This window comes from Sarcophilus harrisii, chromosome 2 (assembly GCF_902635505.1).
Source record: "Sarcophilus harrisii chromosome 2, mSarHar1.11, whole genome shotgun sequence".
Lineage (NCBI taxonomy): Eukaryota > Metazoa > Chordata > Mammalia > Dasyuromorphia > Dasyuridae > Sarcophilus > Sarcophilus harrisii.
The window spans coordinates 332,946,434-332,961,003 of NC_045427.1; the positions used below are offsets into that span (position 1 = coordinate 332,946,434).

Below are 14,570 nucleotides of genomic sequence, written 5' to 3' on the forward strand. Positions count from 1 at the left end.
ACCGCTGGTTAGTATTTTTTGCTGTTGTGTCCCCGTTGTGACTGAGGGGTCCGGCGCGCGCCGAGCGGCCACTACCTTTTCGCACCAGCTGTGTGGATCCAAGTGCCTCTCCCCTCCCTCGCAGTCCCTCCGCTAACCCGCGGCCAGCCACAGCCATGTAAACCCCTCCTCTTCCCTTGTCCCCCGCTCCTTCGCTTCGGATCACAACTCCCAGACTGGGTCCCTTAGGGCCCGGCCGCAGCCTTGGGATTGCTGCCTCCCTTCTCCTAACCCCCCACCCAGGCCACACCGAACTACGACTTCGCCAGCTGGACGTCCGTCCCTCCCCCGCCCCCACCCCCCACCCCCCGTTATTCCCCGGGCTCCAAGGATAGGCTGCTGCTGGGACGGGGCTTGGCCCACGGAATCTGGCCGGCTTGCACCATGGCGGAGAAGGGCAGGCTCAGCTTCCCCACGGGGCCCGGCGCCCTAAACACGCCTGTACCCATGAACCTGTTCGCCACCTGGGAGATCGATGGCTCTAGTCCCAGTTGCGTCCCCAGGTAAGAGCTCGAATTAGGACCAGATTTACTACTTCGCAGCTGTAGGCAAGAGAGGATAAGGGAGTAGTGACGCGCGGGGGTGAGCACTATCCGAATTTGTAAAGCCCTGGCGGAAAGTCTAAAAAGTCTTTTCTGCTCCGAGTGATGAAGGGAGGCGGGGAGAAGGGCTTTTCCTCTAAATAGAGAATATAGATTTGATGAAAAAGAATTTCATTCCTTTTTTTCTTCCTCCCCACCTGTGGGAGGAGCGTTGAAAAGCTCCTGCAACACATTGATGTCTGGAGGTGTAGCTCTAAGCTCAGTTATTAAAATATACCAGAAGGTGGGGTCACTGAGGCTAAACATCGGACACCTAGATTGGCTATACTTTATAGGCAGTGATCTTGTTCAATAGATCATCCCTGCATCAGTGAAGTTGCTCCTCTGTTGCAAATGATTGTTTAGCAATCTGGTGATTTGTGTGCGTGGCTCCTTCTGATTTCCTAAAACTAGGAGCTGGAGTTATTTTTCTAAAAGATATGTTACTTAGTAGCATCTTAGTTTTGGCATCTCAAAATTCAGCTTTCATTTTAGGGACAAGCTTTATAAGAGTGTGGTTTTATTAAAAAAAAAAAAAAAAACCTGCAGCAACTATCACAATCTGTTTAAATATGAAGTCCCTGGTATGTGCTAAACATTAGGGATATGCATGAACAGTCAGTAAGCATTTATTAATCATCTGCTATGTACTCATGAAAATTGATGAAATCACCAAGTGAAATAGTATAGAGGGAGAAGAGAAGAGGGCCCTGAGCGCCCTGTTATAGTCATGGCTTGGACAAAGATCCAGCAAAACAGACTGAGGAGTAATTAGAAAGGTAGGAGGAAAACCCGGAAAAAATAGTGCCCCCAAACTGAGAGAAGATAATCATGAGAAGAGGGTAACTGACAGTGTCAGAGGCTGCAGAGAAATTAAGATTATTGAGAAGAGGCCATTGGAGTTTACAAGAGGGTAATGGTAATTTTGGAGAGAGTAGTTTAATTGAACAAAGAGGTTGGAAACCAGATTGTAAATTTAAGAAGAGAGGTCTACTTAAGGAGTTTTACCAGGAGAAGTATGATAGTTTGCAGGATGGATCTAATGAAGGTTTTTTGAGGATGTTTATAAGCAGTAGGTATGAGACTTGAGCATGTTTGTGGGCAATAGTCATAGGATGAGATTGAAAATAGATGAGTAGGATGACACTGGAAGAGTATGGTCTTTTGGATTGAGATGCAATGGGATATACTTTATATATATGTAGATACATATGTATACATAAAATGTCATATATCTGCTCTCAAGAAACTTAACATTATATTGAGAAAGACATGATCATAGAGTGTAGGAGACAAATCTAGATAAATTGTATTAAGAAAATTTTACTCAGCCAGATATAATGCAAAGGACACCATACCCAGGATCACAACTCCTCCCTCTATGATTTAGAAAAATTACTTAATGTCTCTGGGCCTCAGTTTTTTCAGTTGTGAAATAAAAAGTTTTGACTACATGACCTGTTCTCTTCCATCTTTAAATGTTAAAATTCTACTTTCATTTGGGAAGAATCAGGGAAGGCTTCAAGTAGAAGGTATTATTGAGCTGAGCCTTGAAGAATTCTGAAAGGCATAGTTAAGGAAGGTCATGAAAGATGGATTGTTCATTTTTGGGGAGGGGAGAGGAATGAACAGGAGAGAACATATGGAATGGGAAATAGCAATTATAATTTAGTTGGAATAGATTTTGGAAGGGGGAATAATACAATAGAAAAGTAGAAATGGCACAGATTTTAGAGGGCTTTAAATTCCTGGCTAAGCATTTGAATTTGATTTTGTAAGCAACAAAGAGCCACTAAAGATTTTGAAACATATGAATGATAATGTTGTGACCTGTTTTAATGAGATTCTTACAACTATATGATGAATGAGAGACCAGTTAGAAGACATAATAGTTTTGGTGAAAGGTGAGCTATAATGTTAGTAGTCTGAATGGAAAGGAGACAGATATAAAATGTGTTAGAAATAGAAGTGACAGGAGTTTAGAAGCTGATTGACTATGGTGATGAGGAAAAATGTAGAATTGAAGATGAATGAAATTTTTAATCTGAGTGGTTAGGAAGATGATACTATTAACAGAAATAAGGAAGTTAGGAGCACAAAGGCAGGTTTAAGGAAAGAAGATGAATTCAGTTTGTATGCCCATGTGATATCTAGGGAAATATGTATAGCATATAATTGGAGATGGGAACCTGGAATTCACATGTTTTGTTTGTCCTTCATTCTCAAAGAGGACCATGACATTAGGGAGATAATGCCATGATATACAAGTGAATTGGATTTAAGTGAGGGAAGGGAGTGTAAAATCCCTTGCTTCACTTTTCCCTCCAGAGCCATCTGGATCCACTGGCCAAATATAGATCAGATGACTGAAGATGGCCCTGGATGCACAGGGAGACCTTGGTCTTTTTAAACTATAGTCTTCAATAGGGCAGCTAAAACATTTAGGATTGAATTTTCAGCTTCATATTATCATTCATTTGTGTAGAGATTATAATTGAGCTTTTTGGAGTGGATGAAATCTCCAAAGAAGAGATTTTAGAGAGAAAAGAATAGAGAGGGCTAGGACAAAGCCTTTTAAAACACCCACTCTGACAGGAAAGGTATGATGAATCAGCAAAGACAAGGATCATTTAGGAGAATAGGAGACAATATCACCATGGAGAAGAGACTGATAAGTGTTGAGAGAAGGTAGTCAGCAATGTCAAATTGTATGGAAAAGTGAAGGAGCGGGCCAGCTAGATAGTGCAGTGGATAAAGCACCAGATCTGAAGTCAAGCGGATCTCAGTTCAAATCTGGGCTCAGACACTTAACACTTCCTGGCTGTGTGACCCTGGGCAAGTCACTTTACCCCAATTGCCTCAGGGGAATCAAAGTGAAGGAGCATGACGAATTAAAAAACCGTCAGATTTAGCAGTTAGGAGATCCCTGGTGATACTTGAGGGGGCAGGAATTAAAGAGTGAATTAATGGTAGAGAAGAATATAAACCACTATTTGGCATTTAAACTTTTTAGTACCTAGCTCTGGCCTATCTTTCCAGACTAATTATTTCAGAGGGGTGTGTGTCTGTATCTGTGCTTGCCTGTATATGCATGTGTATACCTGTATATTTATGTATGTATACATATATATATATGTGTGTGTACACAGATAGTTCAGCTTCTACACTGGCTTTTTTGATGTACTTCACACATGTCCTTTTAGAAATGCTTACTTAGAACTTCCTTTAAAGCTCAGCTGAGATGCCACCACCAATTATGGCTTTGCTGATTTCCCATTTTTGCCATTGAAATTGCTTTGTATTTACTTTCTTATACACACACACACACACACACACACATACGCACACGCGCGCGCGCGTGCACGTGCACACGCATTCTTTTCCTGTATTTATAGAATATAAGTTCCTTGAGAGCATAGAATGTTTCATCTGTTTTGTATCTCCAGCAGTGAACATGGTTTTCAGGTATGTATAGTAGGATGCTTAATAATGCTTTCTGATGGATTAATCCTGCTGAAGGGATAGCTTTGTTAAGTGGATTTTTTTTTGTTTGTTTGTTTTTTAAAGGATGAGGGAAACATCTGATAACATTTGCTGAAAGTGAGAAAAGGGCTGATAGATAAGGAGAACAGAAGAATGAGCAAAGGGTACAGAGGCCAAGGGCAAGCTCCTGAATAAGATGTCCAAACTGTTTGTTTTTTTTTTTTTTTTAAACAATGTAAAGAACAAGATGACTATCATAACTACATCCTGGGAAGTAGACATATTTATTTTAATTAGACATATTATTAAAATAGTGAGTATTCAAATTCAAATAGAAACAGATTTCACAAATTAACTTATTTTTGTTCTGCTTTATTTCTTAAAAATGTTAACTATTTCCTGAACAGGGAAAGTTTTGCAGGCCATATGGGGACTAGGAGTTTAACACCTATGTTATAGATTTTCTTTAGGTGCAATTTGGCCTATGTCTGAAGTTTTTTCCATCTCTCAGATTCTGGGGAACAGGCTCAAGGTCAGGGTCATTCTCTGACCTTGGGCAAAGGAGCAAAAGAGTGGTTGGGGAAGATCTAGTGAGATTTTGAAGTTTGGATTAAGGGAAGCTCACAAGATACAACTTTAATGTTCTAAGTAAGTTTATTTGCAAAGTGATGATCGGAGAGTAAGGGCTCCAGGTGGAACTATGAGGAAAGACACGTGGGACAGTTGTTGTAAAAAGACACTTAGTAACCAATAGAATTGCCATAAGCTGTGGAGGGCCCTATTAAGATTAAATAACAAATTTGTGGTGCACTAACATGTAGAGTTTTGTAACTTCCTACATTTTTTTTTTTATAGACAGGAGTGAAACAAGATGTGGGAAGTGGTGAAAGAGGTGACCCACTATCTAGGATTAAACAACAAAAATAAGATGAAAAGCATTCAAGAATGGAGCATTGTACTTTCTTGGACTGGTTAACTGGTTGAGATTGTGAAGGGAGAAAAGCGAAGTCAAAAAACAAGGACAAAGAAGAATTGAAAGAAATGAAAGTCATGTTGAGGCCAAAGAATAGGTTTAAGGAATGAGAAATGAAAAGTCATAGCTATCATTTACATAGCATTTCAAAATTTGCAAAACAATTTATTATTATCTCATTTTATCATCGCAATAATCCTGAAAGTTAGATGCTGCTATTATCCTCATTTTTCAGATGAACTGAAGCACAAGAGGTTAAATGACTTGCCCAGAGTCACAGAGTTGATCTGAGGCAGGATTTGAATTCAGGACATCTTTACTCCAAGTTTAGTACTTCATGCAGAATATCCTCAAAATAATTTCTGAGTTTGAAATCTTTTGAGATGAAATTGAGTGTGGTGAAGGTGGTTAAATTTAAGCATTAAATAAAGTGATTAAGGTTAAGTAAAATGGTCTCACTTCATGAGAATTGAAGGAAGTTTGTGACCTGAGAGCACAACAGAACCATTTAAAGTCACCAGATTTAAGAAAAGGAGTTGGACTAGAAAGGATTCTGAGCTAGAGATTGAATTTGTTAGGAAGAAAAGGGATGATTTCTTGTAGGCTAGTAAATGGCAACAATTAAAATCTGGACAAGTTTTATGAATTTCAAAGAAAAAAGATTTGAAGTTGCCAGAGAGATGAATTAGAAGTGGCTTTTTGGAAAATGGGGGAATATGCTGACTCAACATTTTAATGGTATACCTGGTTTTTAAAAAAGCTCTTATATTGGAGAAATTGGCTAGAAATGTGGTATCTTTAAAAGAAAGTAAAATTTTAGTTGTATAGGAACATTCCTGAGAAAAATTAGAGCAAGAAAGGAAAATGACCATCTTATGGAGCTGATAGCTGAGGAAAGAAGGGGAACCAAAGGGAAAAGAGAAAAGGAAAGCTATATCCAACTGAATGCATAATTCAATAGAATAGCCAGGAGACATAAAAATGTTTTCTTAAATGATCAATACAAAGAAATAAAAGAAAACAATAGAATGGGAAACTACATACTTTATTCAACAATATTAGAGATATCAAGGGGATATTTCATATAAAAATGGGCATGATAAAAGACAAAAAATGGCAGGGACTTAACAGAAACAGGTAAGATTAAAAAGAGGTGGCATGAGTACACAAAGAAAGATCTTAACATCACCTTTAACCACAATGGTGTGGTTACTGATCAGAAAGCAAGCTATGACAAATCTGGACAGCATACTAAAAAATCAGACATCACTTTCCTGTCAAAGGTATGGTTTTTCTAGTAGCAGTATATGGCTAGGAGAGTTGGAATATAATGAAAACTGAGTAACACAGAACTGATGGTTTAAAATTGTGGTGCTGTGGTGCTGGAGAATAGTACCTGGGACAGCAAAGAGGTCAAGAATTAAATTCAGAAATTAATTCAGGCTATTCACTGGAAGGTAAAATAATGAAGCTGAAGCTTAAATGCTTTGTCCACGCAATGAGAAAATGGGACTCATTGGAAAAGAACCTAATGTTAGGAAATATTGAAGGCAAAAGGAAAAGAAGATGGTGGAAGATTAGTTGACTAGATCGTATCATAGAAATAATAAACATGAATTTGAACAGACTTTGAGAGGTAATAGAGGATAGAAGAGCCTGACTTGATATGGTCCATGGGATCGCAAAGAGTTGAACATGGCTCAACTACAGCAAGATTTCATTGAGATAGGAAAATGAAATGAAAAAATTTAGAATATAGGGACATTTATTGTTAGTCTCAAAAATGAAAAGGAGAATTTACATCAGTAAAAAAAAAAAAAATTAGAGCAATAATTATGAGTTACTTTGTCCAACTTTATGCCAATAAATAACCTAAGTGAAATGGAGGAATATTACAAAAATATAGATTGCCCAGATTAACAGAAGAGGAAATAAATTATTTAAAATAGTCCCATTCTAGAAAAAGAAATAGAACAAGCTATTAATCAGCTTCCTAAGAAAAAATCTCCAGGACCAGATAGAATTACATGTAAATTCTATCAAACATTTAAAGAACAATTAACTCCAATGCTATATAAACTATTTGAAAAAATAGGGAAAGAAGGACTCCTACCAAATTCCTTTTATGACACAGACATGATATTGATGGGAGGATGAAAAACCAGGGAGGATGAAAACAGAGAAAGAAAATTATAGATCAATCTCCTTAATGAATTTTGATGCAAAAATCTTAAATAAAATAGTAGCAAAGAGATTACAGAAAGTCATCCCAGGATAATATACTATAATCAAGTAGGATTTATACCAGGAATGCAGGGGTGGTTCAGTATTAGAAAAACTACTGGCATAATTGACTATATCAACAACCAAATTAACAAAAACCATATGATCATCTTAATAGATGCAGAAAAAGCATTTGATAAAATCCAATACCCATTCCTATTAAAAACACTAGAGAATATAGGAATAAATGGACTTTTCCTTAAAAAAGTCAGTAGGATCTATTTAAAACCATCAGCAAACACCATATGTAATGGGGATAAACTAGAACCATTCCAAGTAAGATCAGGGGTGCAACAAGGTTGCCCATGATCACAATTACTATTTAATATTATGTTAGAAATTCTGGTTTTGGCAATAAGAGAAGAAAAACAGATTAAAGGAATTAGAGTAGGTAATGAGGAAAACAAATTATTCCTCTTTGCAGATGATACAATGCTATACTTAGAGAATCAACGAAAAAACTATTAGAAATAATCCACAACTTTAGCAAAGTTGCAGGATACAAAATAAATCCACAAAAATCATCAGCATTTTTATATATCACTAACAAAATCCAATAGCAAAAGCTACAAAGAGAAATTCCATTTAAAATAACTGTCAATAATATAAAATATTTGGGAATCTATGTGCCAAGTGAAAGTCATGAAATATATGAACAAAACTACAAAACACTTTCCACACAAATAAAGTCAGATCTAAAAAATTGGAAAAAATATTAAATGCTCTTGGATAGATCGAGCAAATATGATAAAGATGATAATACTACCTGAACTAATCTATTTATTTAGTGCTATACCAATCAGATTTCCATGAAATTATTTTAATGACCTAGAAAAAATAACAAAATTCATCTGGAAGAACAAAAGGTCAAGACTTTCAAGGGAACTAATGAAAAAAAAAATCAAATGAAGGTGGCCTTGCTGTACCAGATCTAAAACTAAAAAGCAGAGATCACCAAAACATTTGGTATTGGCTAAGAAATAGACTAGTTGATCAATGGAATAGGTTAGGTTCACAGGACAAAACAGTCAATAACTTGAATAATCTAGTGTTTGACAAACCCAAAGACCCCAGCTTTTGGGATAAGAATGACAAAAACTGCTGGGAAAATTGGAAATTAGTATGGCAGAAACTAGGCATTGACCCATATATACTATATACACTATATATATATATACATATATATATATATATATATATACACATATATATATATATATATATATATACACTATACACCGAAATAAGGTCAAAATGGGTTCATGATCTAGGCATAAAGAATGAGATTATAAATAAATTAGAAGAACAAAGGATAGTTTACTTCTCAGACCTGTGGAGGAGAAAGGAATTTGTGACCAAAAAATAACGAGAGATCATTATTGATCACAAAATGGAAGATTTTGATTATATCAAATTGAAAGCTTTTGTACAAACAAAACTATTACAGACAAGATTAGAAGGGAAACAATAAACTGGGAAAACATTTTTATAGTCAAAGATTCTGATAAAGGCCTCATTTCCAAAATATATAGAGAATTGACTCTTAATTTATAAGAAATCAAGCCATTCTCCAATTGATAAATGGTCAAAAGATATGAACAATTTTCAGATGAAGAAATTGAAACTATTTCTAGCCATATGAAAAGATGCTCCAAGTCATTATTAATCAGAGAAATGCAAATTAAGACAACTCTGAGATACCACTACACACCTGTCAGATTGGCTAGAATGACAGGGAAAAATAATGCAGAATGTTGGAGGAGATGTGGGAAAACTGATACATTGTTGGTGGAAATGTTACTACTGGGCTTATATCCCAAAGAGATTTTAAAGAAGGGAAGGGGACTTTTATGTGCCAAAATGTTTGTGGCAGCCTTCTTTGTAGTGGCCAGAAACTGGAAACTCAGTAGATGCCCATCAATTGAGAATGGCTGAATAAATTGTGGTATATGAATATTATGGAATATTATTGTTCTATAAGAAATGATCAGCAGGATGATTTCAGAAATGCCTGGAGAGACTTACATGAACTGATGCTGAGTGAAACGAGCAGGACCAGGAGATTATTATATACTTCAACAACAATACTATATGATGATCAATTCTGATGGACGTGGCTCTCTTCAACAGTGAGATGAACCAGATCAGTTCCATTTGTTCAATAATGAATAGAACTTGTTAGGATTCTTACAAGGTGCCAAGTCAGTGGAATTGATGAGATAATGATTCTATAATTTACATGTGCTTAGTACTTACTATAATTCTATAAGATTCACACCTTTAAGAGAACATATATAAGGAAGAGCTCTCAGGGCCAGACACACAAGCTTGCTAGAAGGTCATTCAGAGGGAGCTAGAGGCAGAAGCTGGCAGAGGCAAAGGACTAATGGCAGGAGCTCTCGGAACCATAGAGATAGGCCTCTAAGAAAGCTTAACTGGGCCCCAGAAAAAGAGACAAGACTTTGAAGGAGACGATAAAGGAATTGGACCGCTGCATTTGGGATGATTACACTGAAACTGAAACTAAGGCTGCTCCTAGAAGCCCCCCAGGAAAACTGCTCCAAGAGAACATTATATTTTAGAGAAGAATATTACATTTTGGCGCCTGAACGTGGGACCAAGAACCTTTATCTGTGACTCAGAAATTAGGGTGAGTACAACAAGGAAACTTTGTGAAAGGGCTAAAATAGTATTTCAGCTAAAATGGGACAAATGTTTAGAAAACAATCTTCTTTTCCAATTCAAGGAAAATGTGTAGAGAGCATTGTCAGACTTATGAAAAGCCAAGTTTTGATTATAATTTGGGAGCAGATCACTGACCTTTTAGAAACTGTACAGTAAACATCTCCTTGATTCTCTATGGAAAAAGAATTGGATCTAAAGGAATGGAAATTAGTAGGAGAGCAACTATGTCTATTCTACAATGAAAATGGACCTGACTCAATTTCCAAAGATACACTTTATACATACAATTTAATACAACTAGCTTTAGGAAATTATATAAGTTATAGAATAAGGAAAAAGACGAAAGAGCAGGAGAGGGAGGATCTAAATAAACTAGATGAAAAGGATGAAGAATCAGATAAGAATGGAGTTAAGTACAATTTTGAGTGTGAAGCTTCACAGCAGGAGAAATTAGGTTATTCCCCATCCCCTGACCTACTTCCCTCAATCCTTTGTGGGTGGAGGGAGAAGGAGGAGAGGGAGAGGCAGTAACATATTCAGCACCTCCTATGAAGCAGCCTATGACAAGATTACAAAAGGCATTGGTTAAAGCAAAAAACAAAGGATAGGATTTATCTGATTTTTAAAATAAATGCATATCCTGTGATTGAAGAGCTTGACTTTTCAGGTCAGAAAAGGAGAAAATACACTCCTTTTGATCTGGGAGGGTTGCAGTCTTTATGGGGCTACATCATCTTATGTTAAGATGTTACTAGATAATTTGTCTTATGAAATCTTAACCCCGAATGATTGGAAATCCATAGCAAGGACATGTTTAGAACCTGGACAAAACTTGTGGCTTTCAGAGTATAGTGAATTATGTAGGATTCAAGCCCAACGCAATAAGCAAACTGGAGTTAATATACAAATCACTTTTGACCAACTAGCAGGTGGTCAGTATGCAGAGAATTGAGCACAGATTAATTACCCCATAGAAGCATATGAACAAATTGCTATTGCTGCTATAAAAGCTTGGGGTACCCTTCCAGGGAAAGATGAAGGTAAAGCTTTCACAAAAATAGAGCAAGGTCCCAATGAACCCTTTGAAGATTTTGTGGGACGTTTGCAAACAGCTGTCACAAGAACCATTGGAGAAAATGCAGCTACAAGAGTTATGAAAAGACAACTGGCTAAGGAAAATGCCAATAAGGTTTGGAGAAGAATTATATGGGAACTACACAAAGATGTTCCTTTAGAGGAGATCATAAGATGCTGTGCCACAGTGGGCACAAATGCGTATTATACCCAGACTATGATGAACATGGAAAGACAAGGTCCCTCTTGGCAAGGGGTTTCTAGAGAAACTTGTCAGTGTTTTCAGTGTGGAAAAATAGGACATCTGAGAACTCAGTGTAGATATAGAGATAAAGGAAGAAGACAGGGTGTGAGAATAAAACCCAAAACCTTATGTCCAAAATGCCACAAGGGCTTCTACTAGGCCTCAGAATGTAGATTCACCCAAGGAAATGAGAAGCAGGGCCCAGCTCCAAGATATCAATCAAAAGACAGGTGGGGCATGATGGCACCTTTAGAAGCTCAATACTCTGATGTGATCAGTCAGCAAAAAAGCAGTCACATGGCAGAAAGGGATTACATGATATATTGGCCAAAAAGCAATCAGATAGCAGAAAGGGATTACAATTGAGGAGAATACAGGCTTTTTAAAGCAATAGGGCAGTGTCCAGTGCAAACAGCTCCAATGTAATTGCCAGATGATGAGGAGAGATTTAGAAAGTGGTAAACTGAAGGGAACTAGATAGATAGATTAACTGCTTGGGAGAAAGGATTTGCTTGTATTCCTACAGATGGAGAAGAAATGGATGGAAAAGGAAACAGATAGGTGGCAATGAGCACCTGGAGAGAGACAGAAAAAGAGGGAAAACCTCGAAACAAAGGAGAAGATCTATGAAAAAAATCTGCAGGAATCATTGGATTCCCTAACACAAGATAAGATTGTTTAACTTGAAGACTTGAAAACCAGCAGGAATCATTGGATTCCTTGAGATGAAAAATTGTTGATGAGATTATTGCAGGACTTCAAAACTTGCAGGAATTATTGGATTCTTGGCACATGAGCTAATGCACAATAGATTCCTTTTGGACTATTTCTAGGACTTATGGACATGTATAAATCCTCATGTTGATTCATGTTATTTGTTACATCACTACTAGCCTGTGTTATATTGCTATGTGCTTGTTATTTGTGTAATTATGTGTAATACCTCCCATATTGATGGATTTATGTATACCTGTTTTAAGAGTGAGCCTCTTTAGAGACCCGTGAATCTGATTTGAGTTTCCATTTCCTTTGGTGTTTCCTAAGAAGTCCAGGCATGACCACCTTCTTTTGTGGTATTTTCACCCCTTTTTTGAGCAGTCAGGGAAGGCATATTCACCTTTTTTGGGGTTCTCACCTTGAGAAGTCAGGGAGGTCATGACCACCTATGTTCTAATTCAAAAGAAAGCAGATGTTAGGATTCTTACAAGGTGCCAAGTCAGTGGAATTGATGACATAATGATTCTCTAATTTACATGTACTTACTACTTAATATAATTCCACAAGATTCACACCTTTAAGAGAGTATATATAAGCAGGGCAGACACACAAGCCCACTAGAAGGTCATTCAGAGGGAGCTAGAGGCAGAAGCTGGCAGAGGCAAAGAACTAACGACAGAGTTCTCGGAACCAAGGAGAGAGATAGGCCTCTAAGAAAGTTAACTGGGTCCCAGAAAAAGAGACAAGACTTTGAAGGAGACGATAAAGGATTTGGACTTTAACTCCCCGCTGCATTTGGGATGATTACACTGGAACTGAAACTAAGGCTGCTCCCAAAAGCCCCCCAGGAAACCTGCTCCAAGAGAAGAATATTACATTTAGAACCAACTACACCCAATGAAAGAACTCTGGGAACTGAATGTGAACCACTACATAGCATTTCCAATCCCTCTCTTTTTGTCCACTTGCATTTTTGATTTCCTTCACAGGTTAATTGTGCATTATTTCAAAGTCTGATTCTTCTTGTTTAGCAAAATATATGCATGGATATGTATACATATATTGTATTTAACATATACTTTAACATATTTAACCTGTATTGGTCTACCTGCCATCTAGGAGAGGAGAAAGGGGAAGGAGAGGAAAAATTGGAACAAAAGGTTTTGCAAGGGTCAATGCTGAAAAATTACTCATGCATATATCTTCTAAATAAAAAGCTATAATTTAAAAAAAGAAAAAATAACCTCAAAATTCATCTGGAAGAACAAAAGGTTAAGAATTTCAAGGGAAAAAAAAGCAAATGAAGGTGGCTTAGCTATACCAGATCTAAAAGTATATTATAAAACAGTGGTCATAAAAACCATTTTGGTACTGCCTAAGAAATAGACTAGTTGATCAGTGGAATTGGTTAGGTTCACAGGACAAAACACTCAATGACTATAGCAATTTAGTGTTTGACAAATTGAAAGATCCCAGCTTTGGGGATAAGAATTAACTATTTGACAAAAACTGCTTGGAAAATTGGCAACTAGTATTGCAGAAACTAGCCACTGATCCATACCTAACACCATATACCAAGATAAGATCAAAATGGGTTCATGATCTAGACGTAAAGAATGATACTGAAAACAAATTAGAGGAACATAGGATAGTTTACTTCTCAGATCTGTGGAAGAGAAAGGAATTTATGACCAAAGATGAACTAGAGATCATTATTGATCACAAAATAGAAAATTTTGATTATATTAAATTGAAAAGTTTTTGTACAAACAAAACTCATGCAGACAAGATTAGAAGGGAAGCAATAAACTGGGAAAACATTTTTACATTCAAAGGATCTGATAAAGACCTCATTTCTAAAATATATAGAGAATTGAGTCAAATTCATAAAAATCCAAACCATTTTCCAATTGATAAATAGTCAAAGGATATGAACAGATAATTTTTAGATGAAGAAATTGAAGCTATTTGTAGTCATATGAAAAGGTACTCCAAATCACTATTGATCAGAGAAATGCAAATTAAGACTACTTTGAGATACCACTAAACACCTGTTAAATTGGCTAAAATGACAGGAAAAGATAATGACGAATGTTGGAGGGGATGTGGGATAACTGGGACACTGATATATTGTTGGTGGACCTGTGAACAGATCCAACCATTCTGGAGAGCAGTTTGGAACTATGCTCAAAAAGTTATCAAACTTTCTATATCCTTTGACCCAGCAGTGTTTCTACTGAGTTTATATCCCAAAGAGATGTTAATATAGGGAAAGGGACCCATATGTGCAAAAATGTTTGTGGTAGCCCTTTTTGTAGTGGCAAGAAATTGGAAGTTAAATGGATGCCCATCAACTGGAAAATGGCTGAATAAATGATGTTATAGCTACGTTATGGAATATTATTGTTCTGTAAGAAATGACCAGCAGGATGATTTCAGAGAGGCCTGGAAAGACTTACATGCACTTGATGCTAAGTGAAATGAGCAGAAC

The 14,570-nt window shown here is 36.9% G+C and overlaps 1 protein-coding gene across 6 annotated transcripts in view; it reads left to right on the top strand.

Moving 5' to 3' along the window:
- Window positions 1–374: 374 nt before the first annotated feature.
- PACS2 (phosphofurin acidic cluster sorting protein 2) overlaps window positions 375–14,570 on the top strand; it is a 364,749-nt gene continuing 350,553 nt past the window's right edge. For all 6 annotated transcript variants that reach the window (XM_031952885.1, XM_031952883.1, XM_031952888.1 and 3 more), the window contains exon 1: window positions 375–542. In XM_031952885.1, the coding sequence (XP_031808745.1) occupies window positions 424–542 (119 nt within the window). In that variant the 5' untranslated portion in view covers window positions 375–423. The remainder of the gene's footprint in view (window positions 543–14,570) is intronic.